Source organism: Pithys albifrons, chromosome 8 (genome assembly GCF_047495875.1).
Source record: "Pithys albifrons albifrons isolate INPA30051 chromosome 8, PitAlb_v1, whole genome shotgun sequence".
NCBI lineage: Eukaryota > Metazoa > Chordata > Aves > Passeriformes > Thamnophilidae > Pithys > Pithys albifrons.
This window is the reverse complement of record NC_092465.1, coordinates 5911686-5936607: the sequence shown is the minus strand read 5'-3', so window position 1 is coordinate 5936607 and position 24922 is coordinate 5911686. Positions and strand designations below refer to the sequence as shown.

At 42.0% G+C, this 24922-nt stretch overlaps 1 protein-coding gene across 1 annotated transcript in view; it reads right to left on the bottom strand.

Annotated features, from left to right (window-relative positions):
* Window positions 1-24392, bottom strand: part of NXPH2 (neurexophilin 2) — a 39105-nt gene extending 14713 nt beyond the window's left edge. The window contains exon 1 of the mRNA XM_071562176.1: window positions 23927-24392. Coding sequence (XP_071418277.1) covers window positions 23927-23980 — 54 coding nt within the window. The 5' untranslated portion in view covers window positions 23981-24392. The remainder of the gene's footprint in view (window positions 1-23926) is intronic.
* Between the last annotated feature and the right edge of the window lie 530 nt (window positions 24393-24922).

Below are 24922 nucleotides of genomic sequence, written 5' to 3'. Positions count from 1 at the left end.
GTGGATGCTGGGCTGGAGCTGCTGTCCCCAGAGTGGATGCTGGGCTGGAGCTGCTGTCCCCACTGAGGATGCTGGGCTGGAGTTGCCTGTCCCCAATGTGGCTGCTGGGGCTGGAGCTGCTGTCCCCAGTGTGGATGATGGGGCTGGAGCTGCTGTCCCCAGTGTGGAAGCTGGACTGGAGCTGCTGCCCCAGTGTGGCTGCTGGGGCTGGAGGTGCTGTCCCCATTGATGATGCTGGGCTGGAGCTGCTGTCCCCAGTGTGGCTGCTGGGGCTGGAACTGCTGTCCCCAGTGTGGGTGCTGGGCTGGAGCTGCTGTCCCCAGTGTGGATGCTGGACTGGAGCTGCTGTCCCCAGTGTGGATGCTGGACTGGAGCTGCTGTGGGGAGCAGTGCTGTGCTGGCTCAGCTGTGAGTGCCGTGCTGGCTCACAGCTTCTCTCCTCCCCACCGTACGCGTGGCAAACCACGGCAGTTTTCTAAATTAAATTAAAATCTTTTTCCTTTTCAAACCACTTAGCAGGAGGTAGCACACTGGGGCACTTGGAGATATTTCATTGCTGCCTACACACACACATGCATGCTGCTTTCCTAAACGAATTACTCTCTTAAAGAAGAGAAAGTCATTGACTGAAGCTGCCTGATTATTAAGTTTTAAGGTGAAACAATATTAGCCTTTGCCGAACAGCAGCCAGCCACGCCTGCAGCCATTGTGAACTGCATAATGGTGTACTAACAGTGACTTCATACTGTAAGGTCCTATTGAAACCCAATTTTAATCCCTTTCAATTCGTTCAGACATTGTTTATGTCCCCAATAAAAGAATAAACAGAATTCCTTTCAGCTTGAATTTGTATGTATTTTGAAGATTGGGGGAACACTTTGTGATTACTTGATCAAATCTTTTCTACATTAAAAGCTTTCTAAAATATGTTTTTCCTTAGCTTTTTTTTTTTTTAAGCTATTTATCAATAAAAACTCCTTAGGTTTTCTGAGTTATTTTTAAAACAAACAAAGCCCCCACTGTTGTTCCCATTCAATGCCAGTGCAAGATATATGAAATGTTAATTCCAAAATGAAATTATAGGTTTGAGACACTGTGAAAATGACAAGGTTCAAATTTGAAATTCAGTCCCCACGTAAGTTTTAACAGGGCTTAATTAGAAGTTGGTCAGTCATCTGCCCTGATATAATAAATCCATGACTTGGGTTTATAAAGGGAAAAGAGATGAGATTGATGTCTAGTTCACCTGGAAGGATGTCACAACATGTGCCAGGTTTGTTCCTTTGCAGGAATTTACCGAGATATTTAATATCTAAGATCTTTGTATATGCACTGTAAGAACATAAAGAGGATGTGAAGACAGAAAGACTTAGATCAGATGAAAATGTTATGTTCTAGCACAATAGGAGTTAATAGAAATTGCTGTCATTTGCATGTAAAAGTATAATTTCAAACCTATTTGCTCCACATGCGCTGTATCTGTATCAAACAAGAAGGGAACACATTCAACACTGTTTTACATCTTCCAATCTTTCTTTTACTGTGAATTGCTTTGCACATAACCCCAAGTATTAATTTGGTCTCATTCCATGATACATTTGATGTATTTCAATTGGCATATAAAGAATAACATTTCCAGGTTGTGGAAAAGAACTGTCCTAGCAGGGTGCCTGCAGTTGGTGAAACAAGCACTGACGGCAGATAAATCACCTGCAGGAGGGCTGAGAATGAGGGAAATGGGACTTTAGCATGTTGGTTTTAAGGCACACATGTCTGAAACACACACCCTAGACACAAGACAGAAGGAAGCATTCTCTTTGGGTGCAGACTACAGCTGTTTTAGAGGAAAGGCTCTGTAAAAGCACAACCTGAACAAATCTCCCCTGTGATAGCAATACATAATGCATATTGGAACACAAACATCAGTAGATCCATGTGCTGCGGTAGCCAACTGGATCCCAAACCTGCAAAACCCCCAAGGCCTGAATATGAGGTTGGTCTAGATGAGCATTCAGTGAAAAATCTCAGCTCTCTTGGCTTACAACAGATTTTTTTTTAATTTAGGTATTTAGATAATCATAGAATCAAAGAATGGTTGGGGTTGGAAAGGACCTTATACATCATCTAGTTCTAAACCCCCTGCCATTGGTAAGGACACCATTGCTGCCCCATGAAGGCTCCATGGATACCACTATCCACATTCCTCTGCTAACAACCTCTTTGACTCTTCCCTGCTCCAGGACCTGACCATGCAGGGTAACAAAACCAAGATGTTCCTTATGTACCCTGGTGTTCACATTTCTTTGGGGAGTTTTTTTTTCATTTGACCACATTCTTCACCTCCCTGGCAGACAATGAATTTGCTTCCAAAATAGACTTTTCTAATTGAAGATTTAGTCTGAAAATAGCCACTCTGCAGTGGCCAGTTCTCACTACTTTTTAAAAAGCAGAACTAACCAGTTCAGAAAGACTCATAACTGCTAATAAGACTTGTATTCACTGCTTTATTCGTGCACTGACTGAACAGGTGTAATACAAAAAAAGGTCTTTTTTCATCAAATTGCCAGATTCTTAGCCTCTGTAAGAAACCTAACCACTAGTAATGAATGGGTTTGGGAATAAGTGTTAACAAGTGCCCTGGGTAATCTCAAAACACAAACACACTGGGGTTAGGAAGAGCAGGTTTTTAGAGCAGGAGATATGAGATATGAGCTGATAAGGAGAACTACAAGAACTGGTGATGTGTAAGTGATGTCAGGCTTAAAAAGTCACACAATCCTTCCAATCCTTCTCATTTCTAATGTGTGTTTTCACACAGATTGTGAGGATCAAAGAAGGAAACAAATCTAAATGTAAATGCTGCCTAGACCAAAGCTGGTAGTAAGCACATGATGGACATAAAAGTAACTCTGCTGTAAATGTTTTAAACTGCCTCCTGTGGATACAAAAGGTAGTTCTACAGGGACAGGAAGTAAACCCCGGTATTGAAATTTAATGTGTTGCCCTATGTGATCAATTACAAAGCCTATAAATATGTATGTGCATGACTGAATCAGTAACAAAAATGTCATTTTATAAATCTCTGAGTCACCATGATCAGACCAATAAACTTGTTGTATCAAGTAGCATTACAACTTCTGATACCTGTGGAAGACTCAGTTGCTTGTGATAAACCATTTCAGGATGGTTTATTTGTCTGTCCTACCTGCCTATAATGCTGCAGGGCAAAGGATGAAGGGAGCACAACCTTGTGCCAGTTCCTTCTGTGCCTGGATTGGCCACCAGTATAAACTTGATCTGGACCAGTCATGAACATCAAATTCACAGTGTGCACAGTATATGCACAGTAGTCTGTTACAGATTTTGGCTCAATAATTTGTACATAAATCTGGTTACCCTGTTCTTGGCTGGGTTTGAATAAGGGAACCTTCCAGTCCCTGTTCAAGGCATAGCAGCCACTCCTGTCCACAAGCCATGCATGGAGGAGAGCAGGATGGATGGGCTCATAGGAATTGTTAGCACCTATGAATGTGTTACTTCACTGAACAGAGAACCAGTATTTCCAAAAAAAGCTCCAGAAGAGAAAATCTCGGCAGATCTCCTTCCAGCCAGCAAAGGGCAGCACCTCATTAAGTGTAGATAAGATGTATGTGGCTCATGTTCGACTTTGCTTAGGGCTGAGCTGAACTTCAGCAAAGCTCTGATAGCTGAATATGGATCGAAATGTCTAAACAATTTTGATGTGCAGTTCATTGCCACTCAATACTCAGGGGGAGATGTTTTCTCCTGAGTGTCAACAGCATGCTTCCCTTAGCTGCTTTTCTCCATTTATCTTCATGGTCAGTACCCAGGATAAATGTGGCACAGATTGGAGGGAAGAGCAGGGGTCACTACGCTGCTGGTTTGCTCCTCTCTCAGGTTTGGGATGCTGCTTTCCTGACCTTGTAGCCAGGCCATCATGCTCCCCCCACTGTTCTGCTCTTCTCAAGGTACAAGATCTGCTCCTGCTCTGGCCTGGACACAGGAATAGGATGTTGATCCCATGCCAACAGTTTCCCTGCTTGTTGTATTCCTCCTTGGTGCCATCCCACCTGGTGCTGCACATTGGGAGCACATCACTAATATCAGGCTTTGTATTAAAGGCAGCCACGGAAACCTTCTCCTTCCACCCTACAGGTGAACTGGCAGTCAGGCACACACACAAAACTGGGGGAAAGCATTCACTTTGGAAGCATGTAAGTACTGAAAGGTCAGATCAAGTCTGATGTTCATTTAGAAACATGTTTGATTCCTGCACGTTAAGGCCAAAGCTAAATGTACTATGCTTGGGTCATTTTTTGTAATAAAAATCTTGCATTTTGCATGACTGTATGAGGAAAATGTTCCCTGCCAGAAGTCAGACCATTGCAGGCATTCACAAATTTCAGTAAGAAATAACTGGAAAGCACCTTGGCTGAAGGTTCAACTTGTCTGTCTGATAGCTACAGGCTAGAAACATGCAAATGACTGATATGTGTGACTGTTGTTATGGGTTCACCTAGGTGGGCCTAGATTTGGGCTCTGAAGTCTGGCCTAGGCCGAAGCTGTCAGCTGACTTGAGCTGGGCTGAGCTAACAGCTGACCTCTTCTAGCCAGTAATTTTGTATTCCATACCACATTATGACATCATCTCCAGGGAAGTAGGAACCAGTGTGGGAGTGGTTAAGGCAGTCGCTTCTCAGCCCTCCTCTTGGGAGGACGCACGATGCTGTCCCAGGGGGGATGGAGAGGACCAGGCCCACCACTGGCTCACAGGGTACCTCAGGAAAGTAAATTGTGTTGTTCGGGGTCTCTCCTTTCTGCTTGAGTTTGTCTCCCTGGGGAATAAGTCTTTTCTTAAGTAATGTGTAGTTAAGACAGTAGAATTTGTGTGTTCGTTAAGAAGTTGAGGTGGGGAACTTGTTGTTGCAGACTTGTGTGAGTGTATATTTGTACTCTCTTCTAATTGTCTCTTTCTTTCGGTGAAAAATATATGTAGTTTTAGTATAAATGCCATTTAAAGTGTTTTTTTTCTTTCCCCTCTCTTTTCCTCCCTTTCCCTGGTGTTAGGAGGGAGGCTTTTCTCTCTGTGCTTGGGGGGGGTTGGCAGTTGCTTATCTCAAACCAAGACAACTGTGATGAAAGCAAATTGTAACACCAAGTGTCCTGAGAGAATATACTCTGTTGCAGAGAATGGCTAACCCCTGCCTTTGGCTTTAATTATTTATATTATGTGATAAGTGAATGAACAAGATACATGTGGGTTTTATTGCTTCACATGTCTTCAACCAAGGTTTTGGGGGTTTTTTTGGGGTTTTTTTTGTTTGTTTTTGTTTGGGTTTTTTCCCTAAAATTACAATTAAATATTGGTATATAGTCAGGAAATTTATGAAAAGTCTTCTCAGCTGTGCTGCACAAAACACTTTTTACAGAACTATTCTGATTTCCTTCGTGCCTATATTATTTTCAGAGCAAAGGGAAGCGGGTAATCAAATCACACAACCTACAAAAAAGTGAAAAACAGGGCCTTGCTTGCTCCAGAAGTGAGGAAATGTAGTGTTAAGACTTGAAACTCATTTCCAATTTTCTGTGTTCCTACCGTGGTCTCTAAACAGCACATTATCTCACACACCAGATGTGCAGCACTATCTAGGTACTACAGGGTGTGATAAGTATGGAATTTCAGCCCTATTTCTTCTTTTATGTTGTAAGTCAAATCCTTACTCTGATTTTAAGTTAGGGTTTTGTCTTGTTTTCTGTGGGCTCTGGGGGGTGGGAGAGAAGTGGGGAGTTGAGTGTTCAATCTAGAAATGGAAAACTAAATCATTGGGGACTCAGAGTATTTAACTTAACAACACAAGAGAAATCAACATTCACACCTCTAATTTTATTTAAATTGTGTACAACTAGAGTGTAGAAATTACTTAAGCTGATGTGATTAAGTGGAATTTGCCCACAAAGGAGCAGTCTCTCAGCTGGCACAAGCTGCATTTGGAACTGAAACAACATGGAGGCATCTTGAAAATCTGAACAACTGTCAAATGCTATTCTGAAAATACTATTTGCACATTAAATAAAAAGACATTCACTAATAATAACAGTGCTAAAAATAAAAATATTACTGTTCTGTCTCAGCTGAGAGGTGGTCACCTCATAAAGCAGTCAAACGGTGTTGCAAATGCACATTTTTCATGTATGAGTAGCTGTCCTGGAAATAGAAGTAAAACTTTGCACCAGGTTGAATATAAAACTTAGATACAGCACACAATTATGTGCTGTGTTAATAGCATTTGGGAGCTGGGAGGTGAGAGCTTCAACTAAAAGGAAAGAAGAGGCCATGGAGGAAGAAAATCAGCTTTATTCTTTAAGGCGCATTTTTGTCTTGCTGTTTCTTCTGGAAGGTTCCTTTGCCTTTCAGGAGTCACTGAGTGCTCTTGGGATTTAAAGGAAACTTCTTGCTGGTTTCTGAGGGCTTTGACTGGAGCCCAGTGCCTGAACATCAGTTTGGGGCTGATGGTCCTGCAGGTGTGAAGTTGGGTTCTGTGGAAGCTGAAAAGGTTTGTTCCTTGCAGGATCAAATGGCTGCACACTTTGAAAGGAGCTGAGCATGATGTGCAGTGCTTCCAGTCATCCACAAAGGAATGAGCTAATTAAATTATTTTTTTTTTGCTCTGGTATACTGCATAGTCCAATTAAGTTGCTAAGCCAATCATCTTGAAATAAATCAACCATATTGTTACATAATTCTTCCTAACAGAGATGCCATTATATGAACTTGGTTCTAAGGGTGCCAGATGCTCCTAAACAGGGAGTCTAATTTATTTCATTGATTTTAAAAAGCAACTCATTCATGTGTGATAGATTTTGTCATCCAAAATGCTAATTCTCATCTGACTTTAAAGTAGATTCCTGTCTCTCTCATACATAAATGAAAGGACAGAAGAGCTAAACATGGACCTTCCTTAATTTCCCATCACACAATCACATAAAAGTCTTGTCCCCAAACACTGAATAAATGTCCTTTTTAACAGAGTTAATAGGATTGCAATAGAAAAGAGGCCAAAACCACATCTCAAAATTATTGTACCAAATATGAAGAAAAAACATATTATCTTTGAAAACAAAGCTTTTGTTGAAGAAAGAGCACATGCTGAAAGGTGAGCACTGTGTAATGGGAAAAATGGGACAAACTGTGTTCCTGGCCAGCCCATGGTGCTGCCCAGTAATTGTGCTCAGCTCTGGAGGAGATCAGAACAGGCTGGCAGGGCGCTCAGAATTTCTGGCAGACTGGGAAACCTAGTTGCCTCTGTGAGGAAAAAAAAAAGAATTACAAGCTTTAGATTTGATTAATGTTTCAAGAATACTATTAAAGAGGATGGGCAGTGGAGATGTTCCCCTCAAATGCTGCCAGTGACGTCGGCTCCTCCAAGGAGAGCACACTGCACACTTCTGACACAGTAGTCAAGCAAGCCTGTCTTTATCTTCCTGCCCTTGGTTAATGCTTTTTTTTTTTCTCCCAGGGAGAAGATTATATATAAAAAAAATGTTGTTTTTTTTTTGATAGCTTCATTTGAGGGTTGAATGAGTCACACAAAAGCCAAGGTATGCAAAGCAGCTTTGGGTGACAGTCCTTTCCTAACCATTCTCCAAGGGTTTCCTGAAGAAAGTGCTACTGACCACTAATAATCTGCTCCCCTCAGAGATGCAGGACATCAGAACAGCACTGAGAAGAAAGAATGGGGATTACTGAGTGTTTTCTCTGCACCTGTGCCTACCCTCTAATTTGTTCCTCTTTACTGTGCACCACAACAAAACAGCTTGTGCTTTGTGTTTTCACTTGGTCAGTGATGATTGAAAGCGATTTCTCTGGATAAAAGTTGAAGGAAAAACCCCTGTGGTTTCCATTTGGACATTAGAGGGTTGATGTGTTTTGCTGTCACATTCTATTTTTAAATGCATGACACTGCACAGGTGTTCAGACTGCAGATCCTTAGCGGAATCTGTCATCTCTCTGCAGCTTGTCACTACATCAGCTCACAAACGGAGGGAGAACCAAGTTCCCGTATGGTAGAGAACTGCAAGTGCTTGGCAATGTTTAATGATAATTTCTTTCATACCTGATAAATTCTCAGGTGTTATAATGGCTTTGGGGTTCATTTGTCCATCTAGAATTTCTCAATTTAATTATTTATCTACAAGTCCTCAATATGTAGAACACAAAGTAATGGATGATTAAAACCCACTTTTGCAGGAGCAGAAGTGGTTTGTGCGAGTCGAAGCACAGGCTGGCAGTTTTACCTCTGCACTTGCTCTTCATGAAACACTGAATTCAGAAGGATGAGGCTTACAAAGAATTACAAATCCTCTTCCCCCGTCTGCCTTAAGAATATATTATTTCTATATCTATGGGCATTGCTAAAATGTAACACAGCAAAAAATACAATAATCAGTATTTTAAGCAAACTGGTCTTGAGTTTTTAGCTCCAAAAAATAGAGCTAACCCACACTGATGATGTTTGTCAAAGTTTTACTGAATCTTATGCACTGCTAGTACAGATTTCAAGGCAAAGTATCCCATGTTCAAACTATAGAGAAAATGGAAAATGAAGCAGTTCTTACAGGACTGCTCCAGAGTCATCAAACAAGGGCACATTGTTGTTTCACCCAGAGCATCCTGGTCCACAAGGAACACTTACCTCTGCCTCTACAAGGCCATTTGCTGTTGATATTGGAAGACCAAACTTAAGACCTACGCCTAAAAGTAAAACTTAGGTCTCCTAAAGAGATCTGAAGTGAACCATCATGTCCTTCTAGCTAATTTAGAGACAAAATTGCAAATGAAACCCATTCCTTTGCATATGATTATTTAAATTATGCCTTAATGAACATTTAGGATCCATCACTAAAGAAAAAAACGTCTCAGTAATACTGTATTGAACTCCAAAGGGTCCATTTGCCTCTTGCACAATTAAGTAACACTAATTCAAGTCCTCTGAAGTTTGATTCTGTTCTCTGTTATTTTTACTATCAGTCACAGAGAATTGAGACAAGGGTCTCCTGAGCAATGAGAACCCATACATGGCCCAGAGGGATGGATGGCTGTCATTCAAGTGTGCTGAAAGGGCAGGTTGATGTTACTGTGAGGCTGTTCACTATCTAGTTAGAATGACTTTGAAGACTGGGGGAGGAGCCTGATGACCAGGAAAGACCCCAAAAGTAGCAACTGTTTTCAAAAAGGCTAAAAACAATCTGGGAGATTATCAGCTGCTCAGACTCACTTCAGTCCCCGGGGAAATCACGGAGCAAATACTTTCTAAAGTCATATGTGGACACAGGAAGAGGAAGATGATGACTGGGAATAAATAACATAGATTTACCATGGATTTACTAAATCCACCATGCTTGTCTAAACTGGTTGCCAAATATCTATCAAATTACTAGATCTGTGGATGAAGACAGAACAGAAGAATGTCATCTACCTTGTCAGGGTTTTTGACACAGTCTCCCAAGCATTTCTGTCTTCAAGCTGGGATGTTGTTGCCCTGTGAGGGTGACAAGCTGCTGCACTGAGGCTCAGAAGGCTGTGGTTACTAAGTCATACTCTGACCAGACATCAGTAGCAAATGGGTCCCATTCTTCTGTAAGACTTCACACTGAATTCACAGAGGGATTTTGTAGGCTTAAATGTTCATAGTCATTATCACTACTGAAAAGTTTTGACATAGTTTGCTGGAAATCACAGTATAAAAAAAAATAACCTGAAAACTAATCTTCCCAAAGAAGATGATTTAAACAATCTTTTTTTGCTTCAGATTTCATTATAAAGTTATTTTTAAAATATACTATTGGCATTTCTTGATATTAGATCAAAGGTGATTAACTGAATTACAGGCTTTGAATGGCAGCATATAAATGAATTTAGCAATAATTTTTCTTTGTTTCTAATATACACCTTGAAACAAAAGTCATATTTGTATTGTGGGCTTGACTTTAAGGATAACTTTTACCTGCTAACTCATCAGGACACTGTGATAGATAGATAGATAGATAGATAGATAGATAGATAGATAGATAGATAGACAGACAGACAGACAGACAGACAGACACACTGAATGTGTCATAGGATGGGATGTTCTACCTTGGTAATATAGTGAGGACTGCTCCCTCCTTGAGTTGTCTGGAAGACAAGGCACTTCTTGAATAGATGGCTCAAAAGCATTCTGAACAAAACAGATTTGTTTGTTTGGGGTTTTTTTCCTGATAGGTTTCAAGATATCACAAAGCAGACATACAATGAGCACCATGTGAAAGAAGAATTTATCTGAGAAGTTAACTTATGAGAACTGCATTTATATTTACAATTATGAAAAAAGATTCACTGTGATCTGCTGAGTTAACCTTTCACCCTACATGTGGATGTAGGACTGCAGACCCCATCATTTCCAGGACTGTGGCACACCAGTTCTGTGGCTCAACCACTTAATCCCAGAATTGAGACCACATCAGAAAATTAACAACCAGATCAGAGACACAATTATGTACTTTTATGAGTCACATCAATCAATTGGATTTATTCGTATTGTCTTACAGAAGATTAATAGACACATAGAACATTAATATACTTTTACAGCAGTGTAATTTATAAAGGGAAAAAACTTTCAGGAGAAGCTCTGATCCATCTACTATTAATATTTTGCTGAGTTGAGTGAGACTGTTAAACTACTCACCTTGCAAACACTACTTATAATTGACAAAGTACAACCTAGGAATGTTATTCTGTATCTTATCCTCCAGGGTCAATAATTCTATACTTGGAGACTTCTCTGAACTGACGTGTCTGTATTTCAGATAGGAACATGCTCTGATGTTTCCAACCAAACTGATGCATTTCTCCCACACATTTATTGTCCTTACTTCTAACTGCTGAAAACTAGCACGTTGTCTGGCTCTTAATGGAAAGTTTATCTGTTAAAGATGATGACTTCTATGAGAAAAGGTGGTGGTTCCAGGCAAAATGACTATTTTACAGACAACTCTAAATGCATTTCTTTCAGGAATAGGAAATTTGAAGCAATATCAGCTTTATATCAACAGAACATGTGATTCTTTTAATAGCATCTTTCAACAGAAGCTTTTCTTACATGCTGACAACTACGAAGGCTGTCACTGCTTGCAAAGAAATACATCCCTTGGGAATTTGTGGGATATTTCTTTAATCAGAAATTAGAGTCTGAGCAAAACATTGAGGTATACAATCTGTTCATGTGGAATTCCTGCTGCTATTTTTCTTTTCAGACACTATAATTTTCACTCAGAGTACTGATGTGTGCTCAGCCCTGTACATGGAGCAGAAGACACCCCTGAAGATCTTGCTATGGAAATAACACATCAGGGAGATTGGTAATGTTTCTGGTTAGATACAAAATTGTTCTGCCTGAACTCTGAGCTGATGAAAACCTTGTAATTGTACTCAACCTACTTGATGGTGCTGTGGCTTGTTAGCTCATGCATAGAGCTAATAAAGTCATGTAGTCCACATCTTCAGAACATACACAGAGCACACACAGGGTCACATCCTCATGGGCTGGCTGCAGATGTCCACAAAAAATCCAACCTGTCTAGATCACAGGGCCATAAAAAAGTTAATTTTGTAGTGGAAGCACTGCAGTTTGAAGTAAAAAAAAGTATTCCAAGGGAATTAATCAGAATGTAATATCTGCCTCCTGAATCTAGCCCATTTTCTTCATCTGAAAAATTACCAAATTCTCCAAGAGACATTTGTTAGGGTTATAAGATATCATCTAAGCAAATTTGGTCAGCACTGGGGATATCTTTCCATTAAGATGTTTTGTAAAAATCAACAGGAAAGAGGAAAGACAAAGAGTAGTAAATTCCTCCAAACACTTAGAATAAGTAGAAAAGATGAATAAAGAGCCAAAACTCTCTGTGACTCACAGTTCTAATGTTGCAGTTCTTTGAGAAAAAGGTCCCCAGGAACAGGCAAATAATGCAGCCTGAACAAAGTGTCTCAAGAGTGATAGAAAAGAAAGCAGCTAAGCATAAAAGGAAGGAATTAGGAAAACTTTCTGCATAGTATTAGGAAAAAACTTAGTAAACAATATGATACCATCAGCTGTGAGACTTCCTAGGGATTATCATGGGGCCTTCCAAAAAACATTAAGGAAGAATACTAGGAAGTGTTCAGCATGAGCACTCCTACATCACAGGATATTGGATAGTTTTTCTTGGTATCCATCTGATCAAGGGAACAACAACAGCAGGGAGTGTTTGACAGACAGCTAGTGCAGTTTCCCCCAGGCTTGTAACAGGTGCCTAAATTTATAACCTCTAAAAACACACAAGACACATGACCCAAGTAGTCCTTAAGTGTTAAAGATGCAGATTCCCTTTAGTTTGTTTTGGAGCATGCCTTGCTGAGGACCTGAGCTCCTAAACCATGCATGGGCTCTCTCAGGATACAAATCCAGGCATTCCTTCAGTGATTTCTGTTGAAGGATCTAATCCAGGATGTGGTTTTCACACACCTTTGCCTAAGCTCACAGTTTATTTTCTAGTGTCTCCTTGCAGAAGAGACATAGATGTGAGAAGAGTCAGCTTCCTGCTCTCACTGAGTTGTACATATCTGACCTCCTACCTAAATAAAAGAACAAATTTGTACTTGTTCTCTCTCCTTCTCCAAAAGGTAGAGCCAAGCAGCTCTCAGCCCCATTGAGGGCAGGGACTGAGCACTCCTGTAAAATACTGTCTCCCTTGATGAATTCGATACTGCCTTGTGAGATGCAGGCTCACTTTCCCTTCTGCTGTCCTAATTAGGGGTAAGCACTGACTTATTTGCACAGGGAGATACTATCACCTATTTATTCATTAGTCATTAAAAGCTGTTCTACCTTAGCTACCTGGCTACCCTTAAAAGCCTCCTAGTCTAAGTGAAGGGAGCATCCCTGCAGCCCAGGAGAAAGTTCTGAACCTCACAGGTATCTCCCTTCTGCGTGGGGAACTTGCTGAATCTCATTCTCAGGCACCACATGCAAACTGCAGGTGTTTGATTCAAAGCTGTGACATCGAGAACTTCTGTACTATCTTTTAATGACTTTGAATTTTTCAGAAGTGTAGAAAAATTTCTGACCACATTTAGTTAAGGTCTTATTCTCCAGGTGAAGAAGTCCCACTGAAACAACTGTTCAGTCATTGCACTTCAATTGGATCAGAGCTGGTGATGCCAAGGATAATTAGATTTCTGTTAAATAATTGCAGCAGGTAAGACAGAAATTAGGGCATAGGGCACATGTTCATAAAAGAGCAGGTTTTATTAATACCTGCTCACAGTCTCAACATGTCCTGAAAGCACAGAAGGATGTCAATGTCACTGGTGTGGGACAAGTCAGTTAAGTGACTACTGGGTTGTGTTATCAGGATTACAGTTTAATATCTAAACAGAAAAAAAGTTGAATCTCCTTCAGTTACCAGCTTTAGTGAAAAAAAAAATAAAAATAAATCTAGTAGTTAATCTGAACTGCACATGACCATCCAATCCATCAAAACACAAGAAAGATACAACACCCATTATATTTGTATTTTTCACCATATTAATTTTTTGTTCCACTAAAAATGTAACTGTGCTGTTCATTGGAAGAATAATGAAAACTCTCCAGAAGGCAAATTTTTGCAGAATGGTGTCCTTAGTCAACATAAATGCAGAGTTAGCTATTTTAAATTCATTATTTCCCCCATTGTTCAACATCAAGTATTAAAAGCAGCAACACTGAACTTTCAGTCTAAGCAAGCAGAGTAACAGATACCATCCAATATCCACAAAAAGGTTTTGTTAAATAAAATATGGAGTTTAAATTCCCTAGTCACAGCAGTCTTAGGCTGTCCATTGCTGATAACACATGGGTCATGCATGTCTGAATAAAAGGATTATGGGGTGAACACCAACAAATGGATCTGAGTATGAGGTATGTCATGCTTTCTCATTCTTACATTTAGAGGCATTTAATTTAATTTAAATCAAATAGGTCCTAACTCAACAATGCATTTATTCTCCTGTCAGACACTCAACACATTGGTATTATTTTAAACTAACTTCATTTTGGTGCCAGGAACTGGAAACTGCATTCTAGTGAGAAGAAAAAGAAGATGCTTGAAGAGTGAGATGGATGAGGATGGCTCTCCCACTTTTTAAGAATTTGAAGGAAAAGCATCACCTCTGATTTCACCAGAATGCTATAGAAAAATCCCCAAAACCCCAAAAAATGGGATTTTGGGTTCCAGAGGGAAGGTGAGAAACCTTAAAGAAACCAAATACCTTTTGTGCCCCCAGGATGTTGATTTGGTAGAAATGCATTTTTTGTATCTCTTTGTCTGAATCTAAATTTTACACACCAGAGATCACTTTTCCACAGCAAGACATTCACAGGATAAGGGTATCAAAGGGAGAAAATATGTTCTTTAGAGACAATTGCTTTTGAGAGCAGTCTATAGGATGTGAAAATCTGTATGTTCCTTAAAAAAACCCCACACCAACCAAACAACAGCAATAAAAAAGAAATACAAAAGAAACAAAAAGCAAACAAACAAGCACCCTCCCACCACATTGCATTCCAGTTTTGTGTTTTAATAAGGGATATCCACTCACATCTTGACTCATGACAAATGAGCTTTAAAATGGACCATTTTAAGTGGAAACACTGTACAAGTACATTATACAACTTAGGACTGAAAGCCAGTAAACCTTTGGACTGATCTGCTACCAGAGAGCCTGGACAGAAGCTGCCAGTGAAAGATGAACTGATGACCATTAATAGATTCTGGAAAGGTGGCTCGAACTACTAGTTTTCTGTACAAAAATTAAATATAATTAAAAAAATAAATAAAATTTAAAAATTTGAAGCCTAGTAGTAGAAAGGAATATAGACTATCTAGCTCCTCCTGGCTACTGTACTTTGGATCAGGTGGGCACCTCCAGGAGGAAGAGGAAAGCAAGGAAGCTGCTGCTTCTCCCAGAGGAACTGAGAATCCTCTGCTTCAAAAAAAACTAAACCAACCAAACAAAAAAACTTTAGGAAGATGGAGCATGGAGGGAGAGAGAAACAGTGTTAGCAAGCAGGCAGCTCCCGGCAGAGAGCAGCTTAGAAAAGCTCCCTGGAGGGCCAGAAACTTCCTTACAGCAGGGAGCAGAGCCAAGCCAGGGGAATGCGAAGAAGACTGATGGATTTGTCATTCAGCACAGAAAACAGTGTGGCTGGACTCAAAATTAACTCAAAAAATGAGGATTTCCAGGCCTGGAAGACTCAGTTAATGTAAACTCTGCAGCAGTTCAGCAGCAGGATGAGCAGGGTCTGGAATGCAACAGTGGCTGTATCACAGCATTTGTCCCAGCCCAGTAAGGAGTTTAACATCAGCCTGTTCCTTGCCTTTAGTGGTGATAGAATTGAAAGCACTCAATGGACAAAACTGAATCGGTTTCAAAAGAAAGCAAGGCAAGTGTTTCAATCACCTAATTTACAGTGGCCCAGGCTTACACATCTGATAACCCAGTGGTGCCACAGCGACAGAGGTAACATTATCTACTACGAATCTTTCCACAAAGCTGATTAGCATTTTCTTAGTTTAATGAGTGGAAGACAACACAGGCTTTAACCTTCTCCCTGGCAAGCTGTTTGCTCAAGAAACTGAAGGACTGGGTTTTGCTCTTGCCTTGATCCACATTATGCTACTTCAAAGCTGTCCCTGTTGTCAGCCAGTTAAGATCGGATTCAGCAGCTCTTTGCCTTTGTATGGAGATGGGCCAGTGAAGGAGAGGGTCAGCTATGCAGAATACTCTTCTAGTCTACTGGAGGTGAAGCTGAGAAATGCACCTTGAGGCTCTATTTTCTTTCTTTCATTTCCCAAAATTATGACTGCACACATGTAACATGTCTTGGCTATAAAGTACTGTGAACTCCCACTACAGTGCACTATAAAATTACTGTTATGTACCTATTCCTGTACCACAATTTTTGAACGTTTCTTCTTCTAAGAACCACTTGGAGCAAGGAGAAAATTTCAGCTGGGAATACTGTGCCTGGTTTAGGCTCCCAGTGGTGGAGGAACACACTCACTATAACAGCTGTGGCTGAAGGCTTGAGAACAAAACGCTGGCCATGAGACCCTCGCAGTCTCACTGGGAACAGCAATTCCAGCTTTCCAAACACATTTAGTAAACAACAGAAGCAACCAGCAGGTGCTTGCAAAGAGAAAAGAGCCAGGCAACACTAGAGGGCAAAAACTTCAAGGTTCCATATTTCGCCCTCCTGGGGTTCATACACAGGTAGAACTCAGTGTTATTCTGGGGATATTCCTGGTTACTCTCAGTCTGTCTGTCCCTCTCCTCCTGCAGCAACTGTCCAGGCTCAATCCAACTGCCCAAGTGATTGTTTTATTTCCATCCTCTTTCTCTCATATTCATCTCCTACTCCCTCAGCAAAATCCCAGGGCTTTTTTCCTCCAGGTCAGGCTCAAGCACAGCCAGCCACTTCTCCATCAAACCCATAAAAGCCCTTAAATCTACTTAATAACAGAACAAATATAGAAGCACTTCAATGCATGAGTGTTTTATTTTCCTAGATAATGGGTAAAGTAAGAGGAAATTAAGGTTGTGTTTATACTGGTGATTTGTGATATTAGAAATACCTGGTCATCTTCAAAAACAAGTACTATAAAATCAAGAAATTCTCAACTGGTAGTAAACATAAACCAAACATGCTGGAGCTGAAGAAGCAGAATTAGGACTTTTGAAGTACCTTCAAATCTGCACTGTAATGATTCAATAACCATAATTGGCCCCAATACACATAAAAACTTATTTTAGAGACAATAGATTCTTCATTTTATTTTTTATTTCTCCCTATTCTTTCATTTTCACTTCTCAGCTAATAATAGCTTCTATTACTACCAATCGTTTGGAACAAAGAGAAAAACTATCTCAAGAACTACAGCTCTTTAATTCTACCTTAAACTATAGTCAATTGTTCAAATTCTGCATTTACAGTAAGTGCTGCCATTCCAGGGAGAGCAGAGCATCACACCAGCACTGAAATCTCTGCTGCAAGGACAAAACTCCTTGGTCTTAACTGCAGACCCAACTTCATAGCCCTTTATTTCCTCCCCACTCTGAATTTGTTTCCTTGAACCTCTTTGTTAACAGCAGCTGAGCTTATATCTGACACAGAACACCAACCCATAAGGAGATTCTCCACAGGAAAGGAATTAAAACTTTTTTCCAAGTTCTGACCTGTAGACCTCATAGATTTTGTGTGAGATTCACCCAGAAGCTCATCCACCTGCCCTGTCCATCCCATCTCTTGCTCACCTGGCAGAGTGCTGACAACTCCCATGTTTCTGCACAGGACTCATAGATTTTTCCAGCATCCCAAGTGCCTGGCACATGGAGTCTGGGAGCAGGGGAATAGTAGAGCTCAGCCTGTGCTTCATGCTGCAAGAAGCAGACTCCTGGACTGCAGCTTTGTGTTAAGGGTGGTCCATCAGCTCAGACTACTCAGGTGTCACTCAGGGGCATGACTCGACTGCAGACACAACTGTGTTGCATGGATGTTCTAATACTTTCAGTGCTACAACACAATAGTAACAGTTTCTGAGGTTTGAACCACAAGGAATCAACTGATAAATGGATTTCTTGCAGATGAGAATACCAGAGAAAACCTGCAAGTGTGAACAGTGCTCGGTGGAAACGGTCTCCGAGAGGGTGAAATGTGTCTCTCATGGGCTGACTTCATCGCAGTGATGCTCTGCTGGAAGCAGAACTTAACTAGCAGGTCAACATCTGATTTTCCTTAGCTGATTCTTTAACTACCTAAGCTGCTTCAAAATAGGATGATTGGAAATCAAGTTTAAGATGAATTTATAATAGTCATGTGAAGGGGAACTTTCCCCTTTCTCTTTCCTGGTTTTGCTAGTTTTGATCCAGTTCTCCAAGATTTGATGCAGTTAAAATTTTAAGGCCAGTATTCGTGCTTTATAAAGAGTATAGTGAAGCAGTGTGTTAAAGAAGTGGACAAAAATCAGGATTAGAAGTGATGCCCAAAAAGGCAGAACAAACTGTTTAGAGACAAATTTTTAGTCCATAAACAGCAAGGTATTTATTAAGACAACGTTGGGAAGCCCCCGACTAGCGTCGGACAAAGAGCTTCAAAATCTACAGTGAGAAGCTACAGTATTTATACATTTTGGTGAGGGATTACAGTATTCTTACATACATATTCATGCATAATTATAATATTGCAATATAATATTCATAGCAGGCGGAGTTGGGGCGGAGCTGTCCATTTTGAGGAATATTATGAGGGGAGATCCTGTTACTTCATCAGGTGGTGGTCGCATTCTTGCTCCTCATCCTCATGAACTCTGTATGATCTTGCAGTGGGTTTTGCCAACTATGGTGTTCTGGTTTCTTTTCTTGGGATTAACCTGTCAATTTGTTGTTTAGCTAAGCACAGGTCTACGCTAATTGGATCGTTAATTATGACTCCACTGAAGGTTAAACCTTATCTCTTGGAAACTCCCATGAAAGTTGGGTGCTCTTTGTAAAATCCCCTAAGTTCTGGCTTTTCTCTACTTCAGAAGACAAATTAACTGAGCAAATGCACTATCCTGTGAAGTATGCAGGCACAAAGAGGAAAAAAAAAGTCTTTTTTTTTTTACCTTGCTGCTTTTGGTTCTGATGCACTGACAAGTACATGTGAAAGATCCAAAGTGACGGGTTTCCCTTAGCACCAGAACAGCTCGCTCTCCTTCTGACCAAGATGCAAACCACACCTATGGAATCACAGCTTTGGTCTTAAAACCATTCAGCACAGACTAGCACTGATCTTTGCCTATGCAGCTCTTTACCTGAAGTGCCCAAGAATTACCATGTCTTATTCAACACTTGGGCCAAAAATGGGTTAACACTTCACCCACAGACCACACATTGCTGGCACCCCGGTGCTCCTTTCCCATGTCATGCTGAGCAGCTCTTGCTTCTTCTTGTACAGTTTTGCTTACGGGCAACATTTTGAACAGTATAGGAGAAAGTTGGTGCAACTAGACCAGAGTTGTGCCTCTCTGATGCCCTGAATGTCCCACTAGTGAGTGGTTTCTGTTGCTCTCTTTAGACTTCCATGCCTGAGTTCTCTTCTTGCAGAAACCAAAGGGTAGGAGGAAAACCAGGAAGGTGACAGTGATCAGTGTGTCCCAATTTAGTCTTTGGACTCCACTGATCTTTCCATTTCACTTCCCTGTCAGTTACACTTACAGCACATCTCTGACATCTCTCAAAGTGCCTCCCAATGGCAGAAAAACTCCTTACATGCTACACATGGAAATACAGAGACTTGCATTTTGCTTGCCCTGTGCTAGGGAAGCCTGGGGTATCTTGTGGTCTACTGGGCATCAAACAGACTTGCTGTACATATTTTACAGAGGATCCTTACCCTTTCTGTGCCCCAGTCAACCTGCAAAAAACCTGAAAACCACCAGTCACCAATTCCACAGAACTAGGTCAGAAGATGTGACATCAGGACAGGTTGAATTGTGGACCTCCCAAGTAAACTAAACCTGGCCCTCTCCACCTTAAGACACAACTCCTCATTCAGGGTAATAAATTCTCAAACTGCTGAAACCAGCTTTTGTTGATCTGTCTTCACCTTCAAACTGCCTGCATTCCTTGGGTTACTTACATTACTTTATTACACAGGAATGAAACCTAGGCTTACAATGCCTACAGCATCCAGAAAAACACCAAAATAAACCAAATGAAAGGTTGGGCCCAATATATTTCATGGCAAAGTTCCCCATGAAGTTAAAGGGAATGGAATTTCGCCAGTGCTCTTCAAGATGACCAGAGGGAAGCATTTACCTTTCTGAAATGGAGTTGAGTTTTGCATGGTGCCTATTTGTGATTTCTCACTGCAAGGACATGTTACCTGGACCATGTTTGCAGGGGTATGGAGACAAAATTAAAGTAGCCAGTAGGAACATACCTTTGTGTTTATATACCTCACAGGGCATACATATTTTAAATGGAAAGGAGCTTTATCTCAGTTTTCAAGTTATTTCTTCTTATGGAGCAGTGTCTTACACTATAGCAAATGGTTTTTTCACCTCAAGTTAAGAACCTTAAATGATGTTAAAAAACCCCACAACCTTCTGTAAAAGTTTTGTTTCATTAACCCAGTTTGTTAGACAATTTCAGCCCTTGAAATTCCAAGACAAACAAAACAATCTATCATTAAATTTTACTCATATCAAATGCTGTACTTCCAAAGTTGGTGGAGAAAAGTCTTAAAATAACACCCTTTGTCTTTTTTTCCTCATTATTTCTCATCTATACAAACACCATTGGGAAAAAAAATCAACTGCTTTTAAGGGTTTTTAAAATTATTGATTCCTCGATTTCTAAGGCGGCAACAACTTAGCCCAATGATAATGTTAGAAGCGAATTTCTTGAAAGAAATGCTGGAGCAACTTTAAGTCTTGGCACTGGAAAATGCTGCTGTGATCCCTTCTTCATTTCAGACCTGAGATGCAAGAATGTACAAATAGTTATGGTGCCTGATGATCCTACAGAACCGCAAGTCCTGTCTGTACCTACACCTTGGCGCCACAAAGCAAAAGTAGTAACTAACTCTGCTTCTTGATTCCAAACACACATACAGCTTTCATTTCTTCTCTTTCCTAAAGGAAAGGGGAAAATATCACACATTTTGAAGACCCCATCTAAGCTATTTTGAATAATGTGAAACATGACGCATTAAATGTACAAATTAACAACATGAAAAGGAAATAACGGATACTGACAGCATTTTTTATTTTATTTTTTAACAAGATTTCTTTAGAATGACAAATAATATTCCCAGGGAAGTAGAAGCCTTCCTTCCTTTAAGGTATTTCAAGCAAACTTAGCAAAATACTAGCAAGCATACTGTAAACTGTATTATTCTAATACTTCACTCTCTTCAATTTTCATTTCTATTATTTATGAAGAGATAACTAACAGGGCATTCAGCAATTATGTGACAATTGGAAAAGCTTACCAAAAATTAATAGTAAAGCAAGAAGTACCTATTAATGATACCACAACACAACAATTCTTCATGTTCTTATCAAAAACAGCCCAGACATGCACTGACTGTGCATTGCAAACTGTTATTTTGCTCAATATTGTCAGCATAAGGTAAACCTGAATTTTAAAATCAATGCATTTATACAGCAGCAAATTAGCACCTTAACCTGACTCAACAGAAGGCTTCCTTGCTGTTCAACATACCCAAATATGCAAAATATTTTAGGAAATATAAATGTGCTTGTGATGCATGCATACTGGTACACCATCTATTAACCACAATAACAATCCAGGAACATGTTACAAAAATACATCTACATTCTGTGAATTGTACTAAACATGAACTTCTGGCAGAGCAACCTTAGATACAGCATATAAAGTCATCTAACACTGCTTTCAGACTCTCTGCCATAATCTCCTCAAATTCATGAGTTTCACATGGATTTCATCATAATTTATGCATCTTTAAGAAGTAGGCAGGTAGACAGCACACTTTGGTATTTGAAAGACACGGCAGTATTTGAAGTTCAATCAAATAAAAAGTACTTCTATCTTCACTGAAATACAGGGCAAAAATATTTCAAGTTCTAACATCTCTTAAATATTTTGTAAAAAAATTAAGACTGCCCTATTAGGAAGAGTTTGCTGATGGCATTTCTGGCTTCCTAGAATGATGCTGCACTGCAACACCAAAACCTATGATTTTTTTATTTCTTGGCTGAAATGCTGAGCCTTTACTGCTGTATTAATATTGACCATGCTGGTCTTTGGTTAAAAGAGAAAGTCAGGAATCAGTAACATGAATGCCTGCCTGCTAAAGCTGCTAATCAGATTCCAGGAAGCCTCCAGTCCCTGCAAATACTGACCAGAGAACAAAGAATAGCACAGAGACTTGTATTCAATGCATTACCACCACCATCAAATATTTCTTAATTTGCAATAAGCAAAAACTTTAACCAAATGTTAACCAGATGTTCTGGTAAAAGCATGCAAAACTATGTTCACACAACATTTTAGCAGCAGGTTAGCTTTAAAAGGTAAGCCTAAAATGCCCCCAAAATCCCCCACATTCTCATTTTGCTTTATTATTTAAGCTAATTTATATAAACTATAAAACTAATTGAATCCAAAACCTTGTTATTTGTATATAAAGAATGCAGAAAAAAATGAATCCTCCTGGGTGAGCCGAGTGTCACATCCACCTGAGAACCTGCAGTGATTATTTATGATTTTTGTTTGATTCAAGGCAGCAACTTTGCTTCTTTTAGCCAGCCTTCACTTACAGCATGTAAAACCATAGCAAGAAACTTCTCAACGTCATCCATAAAACATTGTGTGACAAACCCGATCCCTGATGATTCAAGTTTCAATCGATCCCTTTGATATCTCTTAAAAAAAATAAAGAGGAGGGTGCGAGTGAGTGAGAGGCTGCAGGCGTGAGGAAAGAGCGTTTTTATTTAGTTCCCTTCTGCTCAGCAACTTTGTAATCCATTTGCTGCTCTCCTTTCCCATCTCTCACCCCTGCATGTTGTTTAGCTGGAAACTGGGCTGCAAGAATGTGAAGAATGTAAACAGCCTTTTATTGTCCAAAAGGATGGGAGTGTGAAAAAAGTGTGTGCCTTATCGCAGGGCTGCAGCTCGCTACTTCATTGCTATGATAAAGTGCTGGAGCAAAAAACATTACACGACAAGCACAATCCAAAACCGGATTAGAATTTGACATAAGCTTCCTCAAAAACTAATCAATCACCTCACGCTGTAATACCAGACTCCAGTTCTTAGAGAGGTTGTTTAATCCCTTCAAGGTTTATTACACACTCCCTATTGACTACGGTGACAAACTTTCGGGTCCAAGGCAGGAGGGGAAGAGAGGCAATAACTTTTGCAGCCGAGGTATTTGACAGTAAAACCAAAATTCCCCCCCCCCCCCCCCAAATAACCAGTATACTGAAAATGTGATTTTGAAATTAAAGTGAAGATGGACAAACTCTTCTGCAAATACAATTTTTTCACTTTTTAACCTCTCCCGCCGTATGAACACGAGCATTAATCCATTTGTTTCCCACCATCGGTGCCCCACGAACGAGGCATTGCTGGCGTGGGAGAAGTTGAGCTCCTCGCCCGTCTCCAGCCGCGCATCTCGCTTTGCCTCCCTCCCTTCAGAGCTCTGAATTTCGCAGTCTGTATCTCACCTTGCCACCACGTCAGTCCCCGCATTCCCCCACCGCATGCAGAGGAATATTTAGCGCAACACCGGCATGTCCCACATTTTCTGACAAAAATTAAGGAAACACCTGGCGTGCGCTGCAGCAACCCGAAACTAACGGGGGAGCTTCCCAAGCGCAGGTGACTCTACCTGCACAACCCGGTGTCTTGCACACGAAAAGAGGCGATGGAGGCCAGCAGAAAACTTTTCGGGAGCGGATAGTTTGGGTGATGCTCGGCACATACACATCCCTCCCGTCCCCGCCCGCGGTACCCGCTCCGCGGCGGCTCCCGGCGCATCCCGACCCCCGGGGCCGCGCTGTGCCGGGACAGGCGAATGTCCCACATCCCAAAACAGCCCGACGAGAAACAACCCCGCTTAATAAAAAGAAAACAATAAAAAGAGAGAGAAAGGAAAAAAAGGGAAGAAAAATAAGAATCGGTTGAGGACTGTGGGAAGGCTGGTTTGGGGGTGCTGCTCGGAGCCAGCCCGAGGTGACCGCGCTCCCCGGTGGAAGGGTGCCGGTGTCCCCGAAGAGTCCCCAGGAGAGCCCGGGGACCGCGGCGATGGAAACTTACGAGCTGGAGGACGCCCTGGACCACGACGAGGGGCAGGGGCTGCAGGGGCACCATCCTGGCTGCCGATCTAGGCGGCGACTCCCCTGGCGCGGGTCTCGCTCATCCCCGCTCCGGGAGGAGGACGGGGGGGCAGGACGGAGCGCAGGGACACGCCGCCCGCTGTCCCCGCTCACGGGGCGCTGCCAGGCAGCGGCCAGACCCCGGCACTGCCGCGCCGCTCGGCTCCGCGCCGCCCGGCTCCGCGGGCGGCCATGGCGGGCGGGAGGCGGGATGAGGAAGGCGGGAGGTGGTGGCGCTGCCCGGCTCCCCCCCGAGGGCAAAGCGGGGTCCTCTCACAGCCCGCGGCCGGACCCCACCGCCCCGCTGCTCTGCATGCTGCCGCCGGGGACGGGGGACCGCCCGCCCGGGTCGAAGTTGAGCGGAGCCGGTGCGGGGGGGCGGCGCGTCCCCGCCGGGCGCTGAGGAACCCCCGCTACCCCGGGCGGGGCGGCCCAGCCCTCCTGGCAAGTTTAAAGAGGCGGCGGCCCCTCCTCCGCCCGCAGCCGCCCAGCCCGAGCCGGGATGCGCCTGCGGGAGCGGCCCCGGTCTGAAGGAGAGGCAGGTGAAGAGTCGGGCTCGACGGCCACCATCCGGACCCAGTTTTATAGGACTCTCCTGTCACAGGTCCCATTCGCTAGGGCGGATCGCCCCACCCGGGTGCCCACATACAGGCGGGCAGCCACAATCCCTGTGGGGAAACCCGACGTGTTTCGTCTCCCTGGCTGCGGGGAGACATGGCAGGACGGCCGGGTTCGGCTGCCAGCCCTGGGATCACATCCTGCCCTGGGGTCACTCAGTCTGTTCTGGGGGACACCCAGTCTGCCCTGGGGACACCAAACATCTGCCACCTGGGGACCTGGGGATGGCATCCCCTCGAGTGAGCACAGGAACATGGTCATGAGAGGTGGGCTCCTTGTGTAGGTTCGAGCTGTGCAGGGCAGTGGGGCCTGGGTAAGG